Source organism: Melospiza georgiana, chromosome 7 (assembly GCF_028018845.1).
Source record: "Melospiza georgiana isolate bMelGeo1 chromosome 7, bMelGeo1.pri, whole genome shotgun sequence".
Classification (NCBI taxonomy): Eukaryota; Metazoa; Chordata; class Aves; order Passeriformes; family Passerellidae; genus Melospiza; species Melospiza georgiana.
The window spans coordinates 35,931,252-35,946,468 of record NC_080436.1 but is presented as its reverse complement, the minus strand read 5'-3'; the positions used below and the strand labels follow the sequence as shown (position 1 = coordinate 35,946,468).

At 36.7% G+C, this 15,217-nt stretch overlaps 1 protein-coding gene across 3 annotated transcripts in view; it reads left to right on the top strand.

Moving 5' to 3' along the window:
• The window catches only part of LRP1B (LDL receptor related protein 1B), a 642,008-nt gene that overhangs the window by 530,626 nt on the left and 96,165 nt on the right, over positions 1 to 15,217 (top strand). For all 3 annotated transcript variants that reach the window (XM_058028149.1, XM_058028148.1, XM_058028147.1), the window contains 8 exons: positions 890 to 1,009; positions 1,843 to 1,971; positions 2,823 to 2,945; positions 4,145 to 4,285; positions 5,432 to 5,619; positions 7,080 to 7,263; positions 8,481 to 8,566; positions 12,047 to 12,169. In XM_058028149.1, coding sequence (XP_057884132.1) covers positions 890 to 1,009; positions 1,843 to 1,971; positions 2,823 to 2,945; positions 4,145 to 4,285; positions 5,432 to 5,619; positions 7,080 to 7,263; positions 8,481 to 8,566; positions 12,047 to 12,169 — 1,094 coding nt within the window. The remainder of the gene's footprint in view (positions 1 to 889; positions 1,010 to 1,842; positions 1,972 to 2,822; positions 2,946 to 4,144; positions 4,286 to 5,431; positions 5,620 to 7,079; positions 7,264 to 8,480; positions 8,567 to 12,046; positions 12,170 to 15,217) is intronic.

Below are 15,217 nucleotides of genomic sequence, written 5' to 3'. Positions count from 1 at the left end.
GTTGGCCACATTTGTCAAGCATAACTTGGTGTTTATATTTCCAGGTGTTATACTCTTGTGTACGATATTGTAAACTGAATTAGCTGATTTTTGTGGGCAAAAGAGAAGGGGGTTAAGCCAATGCTTCTTTCCCCATTGATTGCTCTTACCCATTTTAAGATACCTGTTACAATGCTGTCCTTCAAATTCAGGTTTTATTACCTAAAATTCTTTTTAATGTTAATATTAAATTTTTTTGTCATCAAAATCAGTTGCAACAAAATAAACTTTATTCTTAAAGAAAGAAGACTAGAAAAAATGCAAGACAGGAGTTTTTCAGAAAAGAATAGCATTGATTTAGGAGAGTTTTGCAGTCTGATTTTGAAATGTAGAAACTAAGCTCTTATTTGCAATGTACAGAAAAGTGTAAATGTGATAAAGCAAAAACACAGAATTTTTTCTTGTGAGAAAAAATAAGAAAACATCTTTTAAAGATGGAGTTAGCTGCTGGAATACCAGGAGGAAGGCTGAGTTGGAAAATTTGAACTGTGCCCTCTCTGTCCTACTACCCAAATAAAAGAGTTCACTGTAGTTGTAGCAGCTGTTAAATATGCAAACTAGGCTTCAGTTTTTTAAAGTGTTCATCCTCATCTCACTTACAAAAGATTTGAAAATTTTGGAATGTTTCACTGTTTGTTTTTAAAAATGTGTTGGTGAATGCAAACTCTTGGACAAACTGATAATATGCTGAATAACAAGATTGAGATTGTGCTGAGTTGGAGCGTTTTAATACATGGAAAGTGGGAGAAGAGAAAGGAGCAGTGCAAAAAATTTTAAACTGTGCTTGAAACGGCAGGGAATGCAGTGATGTTGTGAACCTAACAAATGCAGGGCCTGGTGTCACCCCCAGATTCGTCCTGCTCCTGGAATCAGTTTGCTTGCTCTGCAAACAAGTGCATCTCCAAGCAGTGGACCTGCGATGGCGAGGATGACTGCGGGGATGGTTTGGATGAGAGTGATGCCATCTGTGGTGAGTTGGATCTTTTCACTCCTGGGTTGGGTCAAATCAGGCTGAATGGGGGAGACCAAGGTTAGATATTATGAAAAATTTTTTTTTACAGAATGGATGATAAAGTTCTGGAATGGTCTTCCCAGGGAGTTGGTGGAATCACAATCCCTGGATGTGCTTAACAAAGCCTGGATGTGGCACTGGGTGCCAGGGTTTAGTTGAGATGTTGGGGCTGGGTTGGACTTGATGATCTTGAAGGTCTCTTCCAACCCAGTGATTCTGTCAAAATTTGACTGTAAAACAATCCCAGCCAGGAGGTTTATTGTGACAGTGTTCACAGGGGTTTTAGGATGGGGGAAGAGACGAGGATCTGACTCCATATTTCAGAAGGCTTGATTTATTATTTTATTATATATGTTATATTAAAACTATACTAAAAGAATAGAAGAAAGGATTTCATCAGAAGGCTAGCTAAGAATAGAAAAAGAAATAAGAATAACAAAAGCTTCTGTCTTGGACAGAGTCTGAGCCAGCTGACTGTGATTGGCCATTAATTAGAAGCAACCACACGAGACCAATCCCAGATGCACCTGTTGCATTCCACAGCAGCAGATAATCAATGTTTACATTTTGTTCCTGAGTCCTCTCATCTTCTCAAGAGAAAAAATCCTAAGGAAAGGATTTTTCAGAAAATATCACGGCTACAGTTTATCATAATGTACATAATAATAGCTGAGATTTTAAAATAAACCCCTTTAATCATTGCCAGTCACCACGCAAGCATGGGCTAGGGTATTCCAGCTGGGGATTTGGGATGGCTCAGTGCTGATGGCCCCCCTGCCATGTGTCCCCAGGCTCAGTGACGTGTGCTGCAGGCACCTTCAGCTGCCTGGGCTCCCACGCCTGCGTGCCCCAGCACTGGCTCTGCGACGGCGAGCGCGACTGTCCCAACGGAAGCGATGAGCTCTCCACAGCGGGCTGTGGTAGGTTTGCACGCCCACAAGCATGTTATTCTCATGCTATTTCATGTTATTTTCATGTCCATTTTGCTGGTGAAGAGTGCTGACCCACGTGTGAGCACGTCCTTCGCAGCTTTACTCGGGCTGACACAGGGAGGCAGCCCAGGTGGGGATCAGGGTGTGTGGCAGTTCATGGGCATTATGCAGTGTTTACTGGTGAAAATCAGCACTTCAGGGACTCTGCAGTTTTATTGCTCCTCCTGAAGAAAATGCTGCTGCTCATGTAAAGGAGGTTGTGTATGATAGAAGGGAGATGCAAGTTCTGTCTTCAATTGACTCTGTTTAATTGTTCAGGTCCTGACATCTCCTGCCCTATAGAATGTTACTTCAGTCTACCTGGGACACATTTCCATGAGCAGTGTCAGGAGTTTGGTAATAGTTTCATTGGAGGGGTTTTTTTATTAATACATAAAAATGGTACATAAGTATATTCCATATATTTTGAGTGTTTGTGGGCTTGAAAGAGCATTTGTTCAGGAGCAGACCAATATAAAGACATCTCTTTTTCCAAAACATTCTTTTCTTCAGAGCCAGACCTCAGTTTAGCCATAGACATCATCGACTTCTGAAGCTTTTCTTTCTTGGATTACAGAAGATTTCAGCTATCTTTACTTCTGTAGCATTCTTTGTGATGAGTAGCTTTTTCTGGTATTCAATTGTGTGACGCTTTTTATCTGACTAAAAAGTTATGGTTATTTCCATTGAATTCCCTCAAATTCACTTCTCATTTCATCTTTGTGTAAGAAAATCGGTTGTTTATCTGATTGTTCTCAATTTCTCTCTTATTTTTTTTTATGTGCTGTATTTTTCCTTAGCTCCCAATAACACTTGTGATGAGAATGCTTTCATGTGCCATAACAAAGTCTGCATTCCCAAACAGTTTGTTTGTGACCATGATGACGACTGTGGAGATGGATCAGATGAATCCCTGGAATGTGGCAAGTATAACAAAAATATAGTAAATAAAACAATTTCACACTGCTGACTGTAAGGCATTCTTCAAGGTCTCAGGCATTATTGAAAAAGAAAGCTCTTCTTTTTTTTTTTTTTTTAATTGTTTTAATTCTCAGTTTTAAACTATGCAGTAATTAATACAGCTTGAATTAACTTGTATCTGGGGCTACAGTGACAAATTATTTTCCATAGAGAATTGCAGTTTACTGCTAATAATATTTAGGAGGATTTTAAAAGTATGCCCTGGCATTTATTGTTTATTATATGAATTTTTTTCTTTGTCTCCATATATTTTTTTTCATATCAAAGAATCAAACACATCTGTCATGATTATGACTGCATTTAAATTATATCAATTATAACCACATGTGAATGTTTAATTTTCAGCATTCACATGAATTTAGGGTTTCTTATATGTTCTGAGTGTCTGTTCAATGTATCTGGGCCATACTCAGAAGCATTAATCTATATAAATAAAATTTATGGAAAATATAGAGTAAATATCCCCTTCAAAATGACAAACTGGTGGTTATCTGTGGTATTTACTGGGTCCCCAGGATGAAGGTGGAATTGAGAATCTGACTCCATATTCTTAGAAGACTAATTTATTATGATATGATATGATACTAAAACTATACTAAAGAATAGAGAAAGGATACTTATAGAAGGCTTAACAAGCTTCTAATGGAAACTCGTGACTCTGGACAGAGTCCTGACACAGCTGGACCATGATTTTTCATTAAGTAAAAATAATTCACATGTTGGATAAACAATCTCCAACCACAGTCCAAACCAGCAGAACACAGGAGAAGCAAATCAGATCATTATTGTTTTCACTTTCCTCTGAGACTTCTCAGCTTCCCAGAAGAAGAAATCCTGGCGAAGGGATTTTTCCAAAATATATGACAGTGACAATTATCATCCCTGGTTTTGTGCTGTTGCAATCTATATTGGTTATTTATTCCTAAATTTGCTCCAGAAATGAGAACCACAATAGAAAATAGCTAGAAAATATCTGTATATTACAGATTTCTTTATTTTGATTTCTCTCTTTGCTGGTGTATAAGCACTCTGCATCTCTAAATGGAGCAAAAAAAATTTTCTTTCTGTTGCTTCAAAAATGCAGAATTTTATGTTGAAACTATGGGAGCAAGCATGAGATGGGTGGTTGCTGGTTTTGCAGGGTATCGTCGCTGCCGTCCTGGAGAGTTCACCTGTGCTGATGGGCGCTGCCTGCTGAACTCCCAGTGGCAATGTGATGGGGACTTTGACTGCCCAGACCACTCTGATGAAGCCCCTCTCAACACCAAGTGCAAAAGTTCAGGTTTGTAGTTTTTTGCACCAAGTGCAAAAGTTAAGTTTTGCAATTTTTTAAAGAACGCATGCGACCTTTCTTTTTTGAGAGCGATGGTTTAGGGCTCTAAGTCAGCAAATGTAAAACCTCACACCTTGAATTTCCAGTGCTTTCATGGTGATATTGCATATTGCAAGGAGAAATTGTTCTGAGCATCCAAAACTTCAGTTAACAAAGTCCAAGCCACCAGTTCCTATGGAATAAAATAGCAGACACTTCCTTAATGCATAACTCCTGTTGATGCTAAAATAAGATAATATTAATATTGTAATTTCCAAAGTTTCTGCCTTGCTCTTATAATGGTTATTATGTTCCAGATATTCATCACACAGAAGGAGTTCATATAAAAGGGGGTATAAAGTTGCTCCCACTATAAATAATGAACACTGCTTTAATTTTTTTAGTAAATTATTGACCCAATTGATATTTTCTGCTTACATTAATAAGTTTGATGAAGTTTGACTGGTTTTTGAGAGGGAAGTTAGTCCTGGTCTGCATATGTTGTTCTAGTTTGTGGCTTTTTGAAAGACCAATTCTTCTGTCTAGACCTTAGCATTTCATTGCACTGTAGCCAGGTTCTTTATTCCAATTTCGATGTCAAACACTCATCTGCTGTGAGGCAGCACACCTACCTTATATTTATTTGAATGTTCGAATTGTTATTTGAAGGATCTGAATGTAGCTGAAATGATGTACTGAAATTTTACCAAACAGGAAAGAACATATTTGCAGGTCATTAGACAAGAAATGCATTGGAATTCAGCCAGTTGTGTTCTTAAACCTCTCAGCATCCACGGGGGGAATTCATGTTTTTTAACTTTTGGAAACTAGAACTGTATTTTGTGCAAAGATTATGCAGAGGGTTCTCAATTTTATGAAAAAAATATAAAGGAGGGAGTAATAAGTTGATGTCTTCACCCATTTTTCCAGGAGAGGAATAACCTTCAAACGCACTTAAAAGTGGGAAGTTATCATAAAGCTATCAATGAGGAATAAATATTCAGTTGCTACACAATTTTTTTACTTTTGCTTGCACACAGCAGCTGATCCATGAGAAAACTAATTCCAAATACTAGGAGATGACACCAAGTTGTGTGTTCTTTTTTTATTTTCCAGAGCAGTCATGTAACAGCTCTTTTTTTATGTGCAAAAACGGCAAGTGCGTTCCTCAAAGCGAGGTTTGTGATAACAAAGAAGATTGCAGTGATGGGTCTGATGAGAAGAGCTGCCACATTAATGAATGCCTCAGTAAGAAAGTCAGTGGCTGTTCCCAGGATTGCCAGGACCTTCCTGTTGGATACAAGGTGAATAACTGCAAAATGTGGTTTAATATAATGTGAATTTTTAGCTCTCAAGTGTTTAACCACTGCACGATTATAATAAAGTCCCACTGTGTGGTATCTCTTTGTAGTGAAGTAGCTTACATGCCAAAATAAGAACATTCAAATTTTCATTCCCTGTAAGCAAACAATTGCCTATTGTATTTAAAAAATGGTATAGTGCATATTTTAAACCTACGGAAAGGTGCTTTAAATACAACAAATCATACTGGTGTATACAGAGCACTGAAAATCAATGAGTAAAAATTTTACAATACATAGGAATGAAGAGCCGAAATAGTGGTTTTCTCCAGGTTTTTGTTTCGTTTTTGTTTTTTTTTCCTAAGACAGAGACTTATAGAAATATTTAAAGTAATATCACTTTAGTAGCAGAGCAAAACTGTTCATTGTCTGTGTGTGAGGATGTTTTTTGAATCTGCTCTTTGGCCTTGACAAGTAGAGAGGAACAACCTGCAGCAGCCTGTAAATAGCAGCTAAAAATAGAAGAAAGACTTTTTTTTCAGGGTTTTAACTCTGAAGTAACCCTAACTGCACTCCCAAAGTTTCGTCTTTTCAGCTGAACATTGGCCCACTGAGAACTAAATAAAATCTGTGCAGCTTGGCGTAGATGTGCAGGAATTCAACCCTCTGGAGCTGAGAGGGTTCAGACAGAGACTCAGGAGCTGTTGGGTTCAACAAAAACCTTGTTGAAGTGGTGGAGAAAACACGTCCTGGATCTCTGCAGAGAGAAATAGAGAACGTAGAAGGGAACATGACAGGAAGTCTTCTGTTGATAAAATTTATGCCCCTTTTTTAAAACCCCTCTGCTCAGTTGTATTTTGCGCCTTTCACATTGCATGTGATAAAGTTGCCAGGATCATCACTGGACCCAAATAAACGTCAGAGAAACAGAGAATATTCTGAATTAGAGGAGATCTACAAGAATTGTCCACGTCCAGCTCCTAATCAGCCTCAGGAGTTCTGATTCACATTCCTGTGTTGGTTACGCAGATTGCTGGGTGGTATCAATGATTCCAAGAAAAATTGTTAAAAACTGTCTATCTTTACCAAAAAACACATGTATAATTGAAACTTAAGAACTCCAAAGGGTCCATCCATCATTATTTTCAGGAAAAAAATCTTTTCCATATTTTTGAAAAGGTGTGCTTTACTTTTTCTTCAGTTAAAGTAGGAAGAATAATTACTCATTCTACAGGATTTTGTTTGGGTTTTTATGGAGGAAATAGTGCTTAGGATCACATCAGCAATATTTGAAAAGAAAAGTAGGCATGCCTCCTGTAAACCATACAGGCAGCAATGTAATTAAGATGTTACTTGAAAAAATGAGATACATAAAAAGTTTATGATGCTAACATATTCAGAAGCAAGTACACACAGGTGATAAACAGAATTAAAAATTAATGTATTTGGTTTTTCTTTCCCAGTGCAAATGCTGGCCTGGATTCCTCCTGAAGGATGATGGCAAAACTTGTGTAGATATTGATGAATGTTCATCTGGATTTCCCTGTAGCCAGCAATGCATCAATACCTATGGAACCTACAAATGCTTGTGTGCAGAAGGGTATGAAACACAGCCTGATAACCCAAATGGCTGCAAATCCCTTTCAGGTATTACTATTTAATGATTTTATAATCCACAGCTGTACCAAAATAATTTGTGGAAAAAAAACTTAGCCCCGAGGTCTGTGGTACCTTTATATGCAAAATAAAGACAGAGTTACTTTGAATCTGCTACGTTTTCAATTTAAAATAGGAATGTGACTGTGTCTGAATGCAATAATAAGTTATATTTTTAGTCTGTGTTTTCCTCAGCTCATTTGTAATAAATAGATAGTGGTTTTTGAAAGTGTAAATAATTAACTTTATTAGAGAAAGTATTAGAAAAGTTAAAATACATCACAGTTCTGCCTCTGAGTCAGATGATAATAGCATGGTTATGATAAGATTTCATCACCTTTAGAATATTAGAATGTACATCAAACTTCCTCATCTGAAAAGGAGGAACAGGAAAAAAAAAAAGAAAATGCAACTCTGTTATAACATGCAAATGTTCTCAGTACAGGAGCAGAGTAGGCTGGACAACAAATTACATTCTAGAGTGCAAGAGCAGTAGATCCAAAGCCTTTAATACATTTTTAATTATCACTGGTGATCTTTTTTTTTTTTTTTTTGCTTTAGTCGAGGTGTCTCTCAATAGAGCAAAGAAAAGAGAGCCTTAAAAATATATTTTTAGAATTATGTATATCAGTTTCAGAGATGTTTCAGTGATGTCATGAATGAGTATCTGAAAGAGAATACTTTTTATAAACTAGAAAGCTGGGGTAACACAAAGTCAAATCTGGCTTCAGTTCAAACTTAAAAAAATCAAGGGTTTTATGAGTAGATGTTTCTTTCTCACTGTATCATTCAGACAAAGGAAAACTCAAAATGAAATTATCAAAACCTGCTTAGTTTGCAACCATAATTAGTAGTCAGGGTTAAATTGAAAGGAAATGTTGAAATTAAAACATATGGAATGAAATATATTTCCCATTTAATCTCTGACATTAAATTAGGATAAAATGCAATGTGGTTCCCATATTACAAAGGCAAAAGAATTAAATTGCATTGAAAGATATACTAATTGATTGCTTTGTTCATTTTTATACTGCATCATTGATCTTTCTTGGAGCATTTGAATGTTTTAAATATTTCTTTCATCCATAACATTGATCAGAGCATGTAACATTTATTTTTCAAGCCATCTGTATTTCAGCATTGTATTCCTGATTTTCCATAAATTAACGTAAAAGCTAGTCTAATATATTCTTTCTCCCGGGGTTTAGATGAGGAACCTTTCTTAATTCTGGCTGATCATCATGAAATAAGAAAAATTAGCACTGATGGATCCAACTACACTTTGTTGAAACAGGTATAACCATAGTACCATGCTCTAAGTTTAACTCAATACTTTTATTTTTTTCTAAAGTTTGCAACTGACAGAAACATCATCCTATAATTGGCGTTGTGTGCACCACAGAACAACTGCAGTGCCTTCAGAATCATTACAATACGTTCAATTGACTATTTTTTTCTGGATTTGACATGATTAAAGCTCAGGCAGTTGTTTTGTCAGTCATTCTGATGTACTAAAAAATTATGTTATTTGTGATCCTCTTCCATCACAATATGTTTTGTGCAATTTGTCTATTTCAGTTAAAAAACCCAAAAATCCCCACCTATTTGGCTGTGTATTATTTGGGCTACTTGCTGTCATAATCTAAATCTATTTTCAGACAGACAATCCCAATATATATTTGGTATTACAAAATGTGAACTCTTGTCTTTGTGTAAATCTAATTTTTAAAGTAATTACTCTAAAACTTTATAACAGAGAAAAGAAAAAGTGAAAACCTCCAAAAACAGAATGTCACTGTAAATTAATGAATGTAAATACAGAGCTGCCATTTTTAGCAGTCTGCTGTCCTTCTATGCTTCACCTAAGTGTAGTTATTTACCACAGATTAGATTTCTAAAATATGTTTTAATAAAAATATTGATTTCCTTGAATGCTAATGGATCAATTGTAGTAAGACTAGGAAATTATTTACTCCCCATCAATATCACTAGGCTTTTTGTAACTTCTTGTGTCACTATGCTGTGCAGCTAAATGTCACAAGAGAGGTGCTCAAGTCTTCACAACCGTAATTATGAAATTAACCACCTTGTATGAAGCATTGCCTTTATTTAAGCTTAGACATTGTCAAAGTCTGTCTGTCCTCCTGAAATCCTTCTGATTCCCTCTCATTTGCATCTCACTGCCTCTCTCCTCTTTTGCTGGTGTACCTGTCCATAGATGCCTGTGAAAAGAGGGGAGCCACAGGAAATTTTCTTCGTGGCTGGTGCTGACAGATGGCCCTGAATTCAATGGGCTCCTTTTCAATGCTTTAGGGAGCAGCTCCAGCCACTGAACAAAATGTGTGGTTTTTCCATGTTCCATTCATTCACTGGGCTGACAGACACCTCTGCTGTTGAACCCACTGGTCTTTGCTCCTGCAGAGGCAGCATTTGATGTGAAAGCCAAAGAGGGATCTTCACCAGCAGGACAGAGGGGTTGTGTCCCTCCTTGTGTCCTTGTAGTCCCATGATATATTTGGCTCTTTCCTGAATGTCTGGCAAACACCAGAGTGGCTCTGGCAGAGGAGCAAATCCACCCTTCTCTCTGTGTATTTGTTCTGTGTTTACCATTCTAATAGTTGTCCATATAAACTCAGAATAAAGGAGCTGAAAGTACAAGCTTCTTCAGTCTTCTCTGAGTTATGTGCCAGCTTTTTCCTCTATTTTCTTTTCCTTTTTTCTTTTTTTTTTTTTCCAAATACACATAAACAGTACAACTGTTTGAATTGTGTCTCATGTATCGTCTTTGTTTCCATTTCCTTCACTCCTAGTCATCAAAATCCTCAGGGTTTCAATAGGCAGAGTAGATAATCTTCCTCCTCATTATTTGTGATTTTTATCTCCCTGTTTTTAAGTGGGACACCAAGGGAACACAAATCACAGCCAAGGATATATTGTGTGCTGTGTGTAACAGAAACAAACCCACAGGTTGAAGATGAGAGACTGAGGCAGCTGATGCCATTTGAAATCTTCCCTATTCCTTCTAAAAAGCAGATTGCTTGTGAAATGACAAAGAATTATGCTAGGAGGGCTTAAGTGAGATATGTATATGATAAAGAGGAAATTATGTATCGACAGAGAACTCTGTAACAGACATGCAGAATTGTTTGCCTGCAGTTGATGTTCTGATAAAAATTGAAACTAAACTGACCCAAAATATAACACTTGAAACCAAAGATGTGCAGGCAGTCAATTCTCTGTATTTGTCTTGATCCTTTAGGAAACTTTTACAGTGTTGTGGAATATATAGAGATAAGGCCATATTTTTTACAAATTGCTGATTTTGATTTATAGGATATTATAAAATTGTATGAAGCATTATTTTGTATTTGTTGACCTGTTGTCTCCTTGGTTAAGTAAGAATTTGTCATGGAGGTTTCTCTGTAGATGCAATTATACAAACAGGAGGAAAAGAGGCAGGAGAAGTGTTTTGCAGCCGAGCTGACAGAGCTGCAGCTGGTTTTGTGAAAAGTGTCTGCATGTGCATGATATTTTTGACAAATAAGAGTGGTCTTCCTACACTGAATTGTTTCAGGCTTTTTATAACGATGATTTGTGCAGCCTAACCCCTCTTTTCCTGTACATTTTGATCAAAAGGTAGATTTACAGTAATTACACAGCAGTAGATGGCGGATAAGCCGTGTATCAGTTTCTGTATACGATTAAATATTGTCCTTACTTGTTTACTTTGGAGCTGGCTGGTCCAGCACCTCCCTTCCCAGCAATGAATTACACTAAACAGCGAGGCTGCTGATCTGCCTGAGAGCAGGATGCCATTGGGCTGATAAGGGAATTGATTAACTGACCTTGAATTTATAGAGGCAATACAGACCGCATCCATTCCTTTCAGCGCTGCTGCCCCGTATTCTCATTGATAACAACAACCTGGCATATTAAGAATAATTGTTATTTCACTACCTATCAGAATATTCAGCAGGTTATGGGGCAGATAAGGAAATAAGAGCCATCATCTGAATGCAACCCTCTTCTTACTTATCGGCCATTTGGGATGAAAAGCCATTATTGTATGACTGCTCCTCCCAGCATGTTGGAGTAACTCAGATATAATCACCACTCTCTCAAAATGTGTTGGCTTTGTAATTGGAGCCATAGAAGATTCCCAGATTCCTGCTGGATCCCCAACTTTCACTCTTTTTGTATCTACCACTGTGTCTGTGTGCATCCACACCCACATATATACAAATACATATATATAGAGTACCTATAATATAGCATCTAAGAAGTCAAAACCTCCTCATTCAGGCATTAACATTAATGTCTTTTTGCACCACCACCTTTTTGAATTCCTGATTATTTTATATTACTAAGGAAATTTTTTCATTATTTATACTATTTCTTACTCTCCCATTTAGTTTGCCAAAGAAAGGCCAAAGGTAGTTATCAGCAGTGAAACTGATGAAAAATTAGAAATATTTACTGCCAAATTTCATTTAAATAAGAGCATAGAAAAACACAGGAGCCTCATTTAGTTTCATGTATCATCTGCATTTTTTTGAAGTGACACAGTTAATTTGGCACCACATTTATTTCTGTTACAGTCTTTGTCTTACTCTGTTTACAAGTAATGTATGGAAAAGAGAGGGAAGTGCTTCAGAAATATGCAGACAGTAAAATAAAGCATTAGAAATATTAACTGTGTTTTGCATTCTGAATGCTATCCAGCAGTTTGTGTTCACACATTTGAATAAATGGACTTTTTTTTTTCTGTTTTTAGGGGCTGAACAATGTGATTGCAATAGACTTTGACTACAGAGAAGAGTTCATTTATTGGATTGATTCCAGCAGACCAAATGGCAGCCGCATAAACAGAATGTCTTTAAATGGAAGTGACATCAAGGTAATTGAGGATTAATAATGTCACTACTAGAATTAAATTTTTTGAGTGCTTTGGGAAATGCTCCCTCATACATTTAACCCAGATTGTGAGGCTTTGGTGTATGAATACAAACGCAGCATGAGCTAGTGAGTCCTAGTAAAATTTAATTGCATTTGTATCTTATTTGAAGTAAAGATAGGGACAAGGAGAACTGCATTTAGGAGCTAAATTCCTTATGACTTATCTGACAGTTTACTGAATTGGCAGTTGCATGTGGCTTCCAGGATGCCAAAGAAAAAAGAGAGCTATAATTAGGTGTAAGCTGTGTAAATACACTGGTGTGTTATTTCTTCCTATGTAACATTTTCTGTGATCTTCAGTTTGTTTTTGTTTCACCTCCACTGCACTGATAATTAAAGTAACTCAGTGTCTTTGCTGTGAAGGGTAAAAGTGCATTCCCATTTCTGCACAGCCTGTTCTGCCTCTGTAGTGGATTAAGTTCACAAATCCACTATAAAGCACATTTGTTGACTTGTGTGAACATTTTCCCAGAACTGGTGATAAGCAGTAAGGAACTCTTTGTTTATTCTATTATGTCTGACCTTCTGAAACAGGGACCTAAATGAGCAGCAACATATCCTGTGAGTTTTCTTCCCTCTCTGCACACCAATAAACATGCAGAGAGAAAAGATTTGTGGTTTTCATTCTCAGCTTGGTGTGTGGACTGACACAAACTCAGAGCACATCAGCTTTGCTCCTTTTGCGAGTTAGGGTTTGAAACTCTTCGGCTCCAAGGAACCTCATTTGCATCCTTCACACCAAAATAATTGGTCTTAAAAAGAAAAAAAAAGCAAGTGGATGAAAATCTTCTGGAAAATCTGATTGCTTTGGGGTGAAAGTAAAATCCACCATGCGCTCAGTGTGGGGAAATAAATAGAAAACTGGAAAGTGGGGGTTCAAAATCCATTAAATCCTTGAATCATACTTATTGTCCTTAAACAGTTTCCAAAGCATCCTCCTCAGCTTCTGTCCTTTCTGGATGATTCAGTGTTATATAAGGGCTGGGGATTACTCAGACTCTTTATTTCTAATCCTCACTATTTCAACAACAAAGAATTTTTCCCTGTTAAAAATGTTCCAATAACCAGGTAGAAAACTATCAAAACAGTGCTTTCTACTGATTCATTATTAATTTCATTTTTGAAGAAAAGGTTTCAAAAGGTTTCTCCATTTATAAGAAAAGGTTTCAAAAAGTTGAACAACCACTAGAAGAAAATTAGGATGAGGACATGGAGGATATTTCATTTCTCTGTCAATCTGCAATTTGCACAAGTGTCATGTTGATGAAAATTTTAGTCATATAGGATGCAAGATTCATAAAAATAGGTCCATTTCTTTTTCATCCAAAAAAAATGGGTTTTTGTGTGAAAAACTTGGCCCAGATTTGGCCTCTGAAAGCTAAAAAAAAGGTGAAAAAAATTAAAAGAATTATATACTGTAGCTGTCTAATAGTCTGTCAGTAACCTTTTATGCAGTGCCAAATTTTTGTGGCTCTGACTTTCTTATTAGGTTGCCATAGGACATCCTTAATAACTGACATTATTAAAAATTATTACAAATGAAAGTATTATAACTTTTTATTTAGTTCTTTAAATGCTGGTATTATTATTTGTTATCTAGCAAACCTGTTTGCATCTTTTAATGGGGTTGTTTTGTCACGAGAGATAGTTTTTATGATTTTTCCCCTGATGAATCTCTCGTTTCATTATCTTCTCACTCGTTGTTTTTTGCTATAAATAGATCAGCTCTCAGTGTAAGTGATGCCATTTGATGTATTGCCTTGGATTCCCCTTGCAGGAGATGGCATTTCTTCAGCACACCAGCTCTGGGAAGCCTGATGGCATCTCATTTTTCTTCTGCCTCTGCCCATGGAGGAGATACTTAGAGAATTGAAATGACAGCTTTTTCACATGGCTGTGTTCAGCTGTTAGAACAGAGTTTTATGGAGAGTTTGGATTCAAATGTTGGTGGGGAAATGCAGTCAAGAGCTGGACCATGCACATGAAGTGTCACACTGGTGGTCTCAGTGGCTGGGACAGGCTGAAGTGGCTCTCCCAAGGAAAAGCCACCAGAAAGAGAAACTCATTATTTTGGTTGATGCTTTAGTGTGTTATTTAGACAGCTAAACCACTATCTGCAATTTCAGAGTCATCTATTTCTGCATGAAATGTCCCTTGTGCCAGTGCATGCAGCAGTTGCTGCAATTACACATTTATAGACTGGTGAAGCTGGTGGTGTGCAGGTTTTAGAAATTAGAACCTCTTATTCCCATTAAAAAAGCAGTGTATCCTGGAATTTAACTTTTTTAAAAGATTTTTTAAGGTGATAAATTATGTAACAACCTGAGAAGGTGCTTTTACATATTCATAACTATAAAATTGATTTAAAGCATCTCACCATAGCCCTTCTTATCTTGAAGGCTTTTCCATGTCTTCAGATGGTAAATAAATTTAAAACTAGCACATTCAGTTATACATAATACAGGTTTATACATGAAGCTTAAACTCTGGTGCACATGCTGTTGGTGATGAAGATAACAGTAAATTAGAATGTACACCACAGTAGTAAACCCATTATTAGTGCTTAAGAAATATACATTTTCAAGTATTGCTTTCTGATCTGTGGGGTTTTTTTCTGAAGTTCTAGTTGCACAAACCTTAATCAGGAATGAAATAGGTCAGGATAGATCTAAAATCCATTATTAGTGCTTAAGAAATATACATTTTCAAGTATTGCTTTCTGATCTGTGGGGTTTTTTTCTGAAGTTCTAGTTGCACAAACCTTAATCAGGAATGAAATAGGTCAGGATAGATCTTCTCAGGAATAGAATTTTCAAGCCTAGAAGAAATTGGACTCAAATGATTGTGAATATTCAAATATTACTGAACACTCGACATTAAGTACTCCCAGACAAGCCAGACTGACTCATGCCATGATGAGATTTGTAATCACATATATCTAGAGGAATTTGTTCAAGTTCCAGAATTATCCAAGTCATCAAAAACCCTG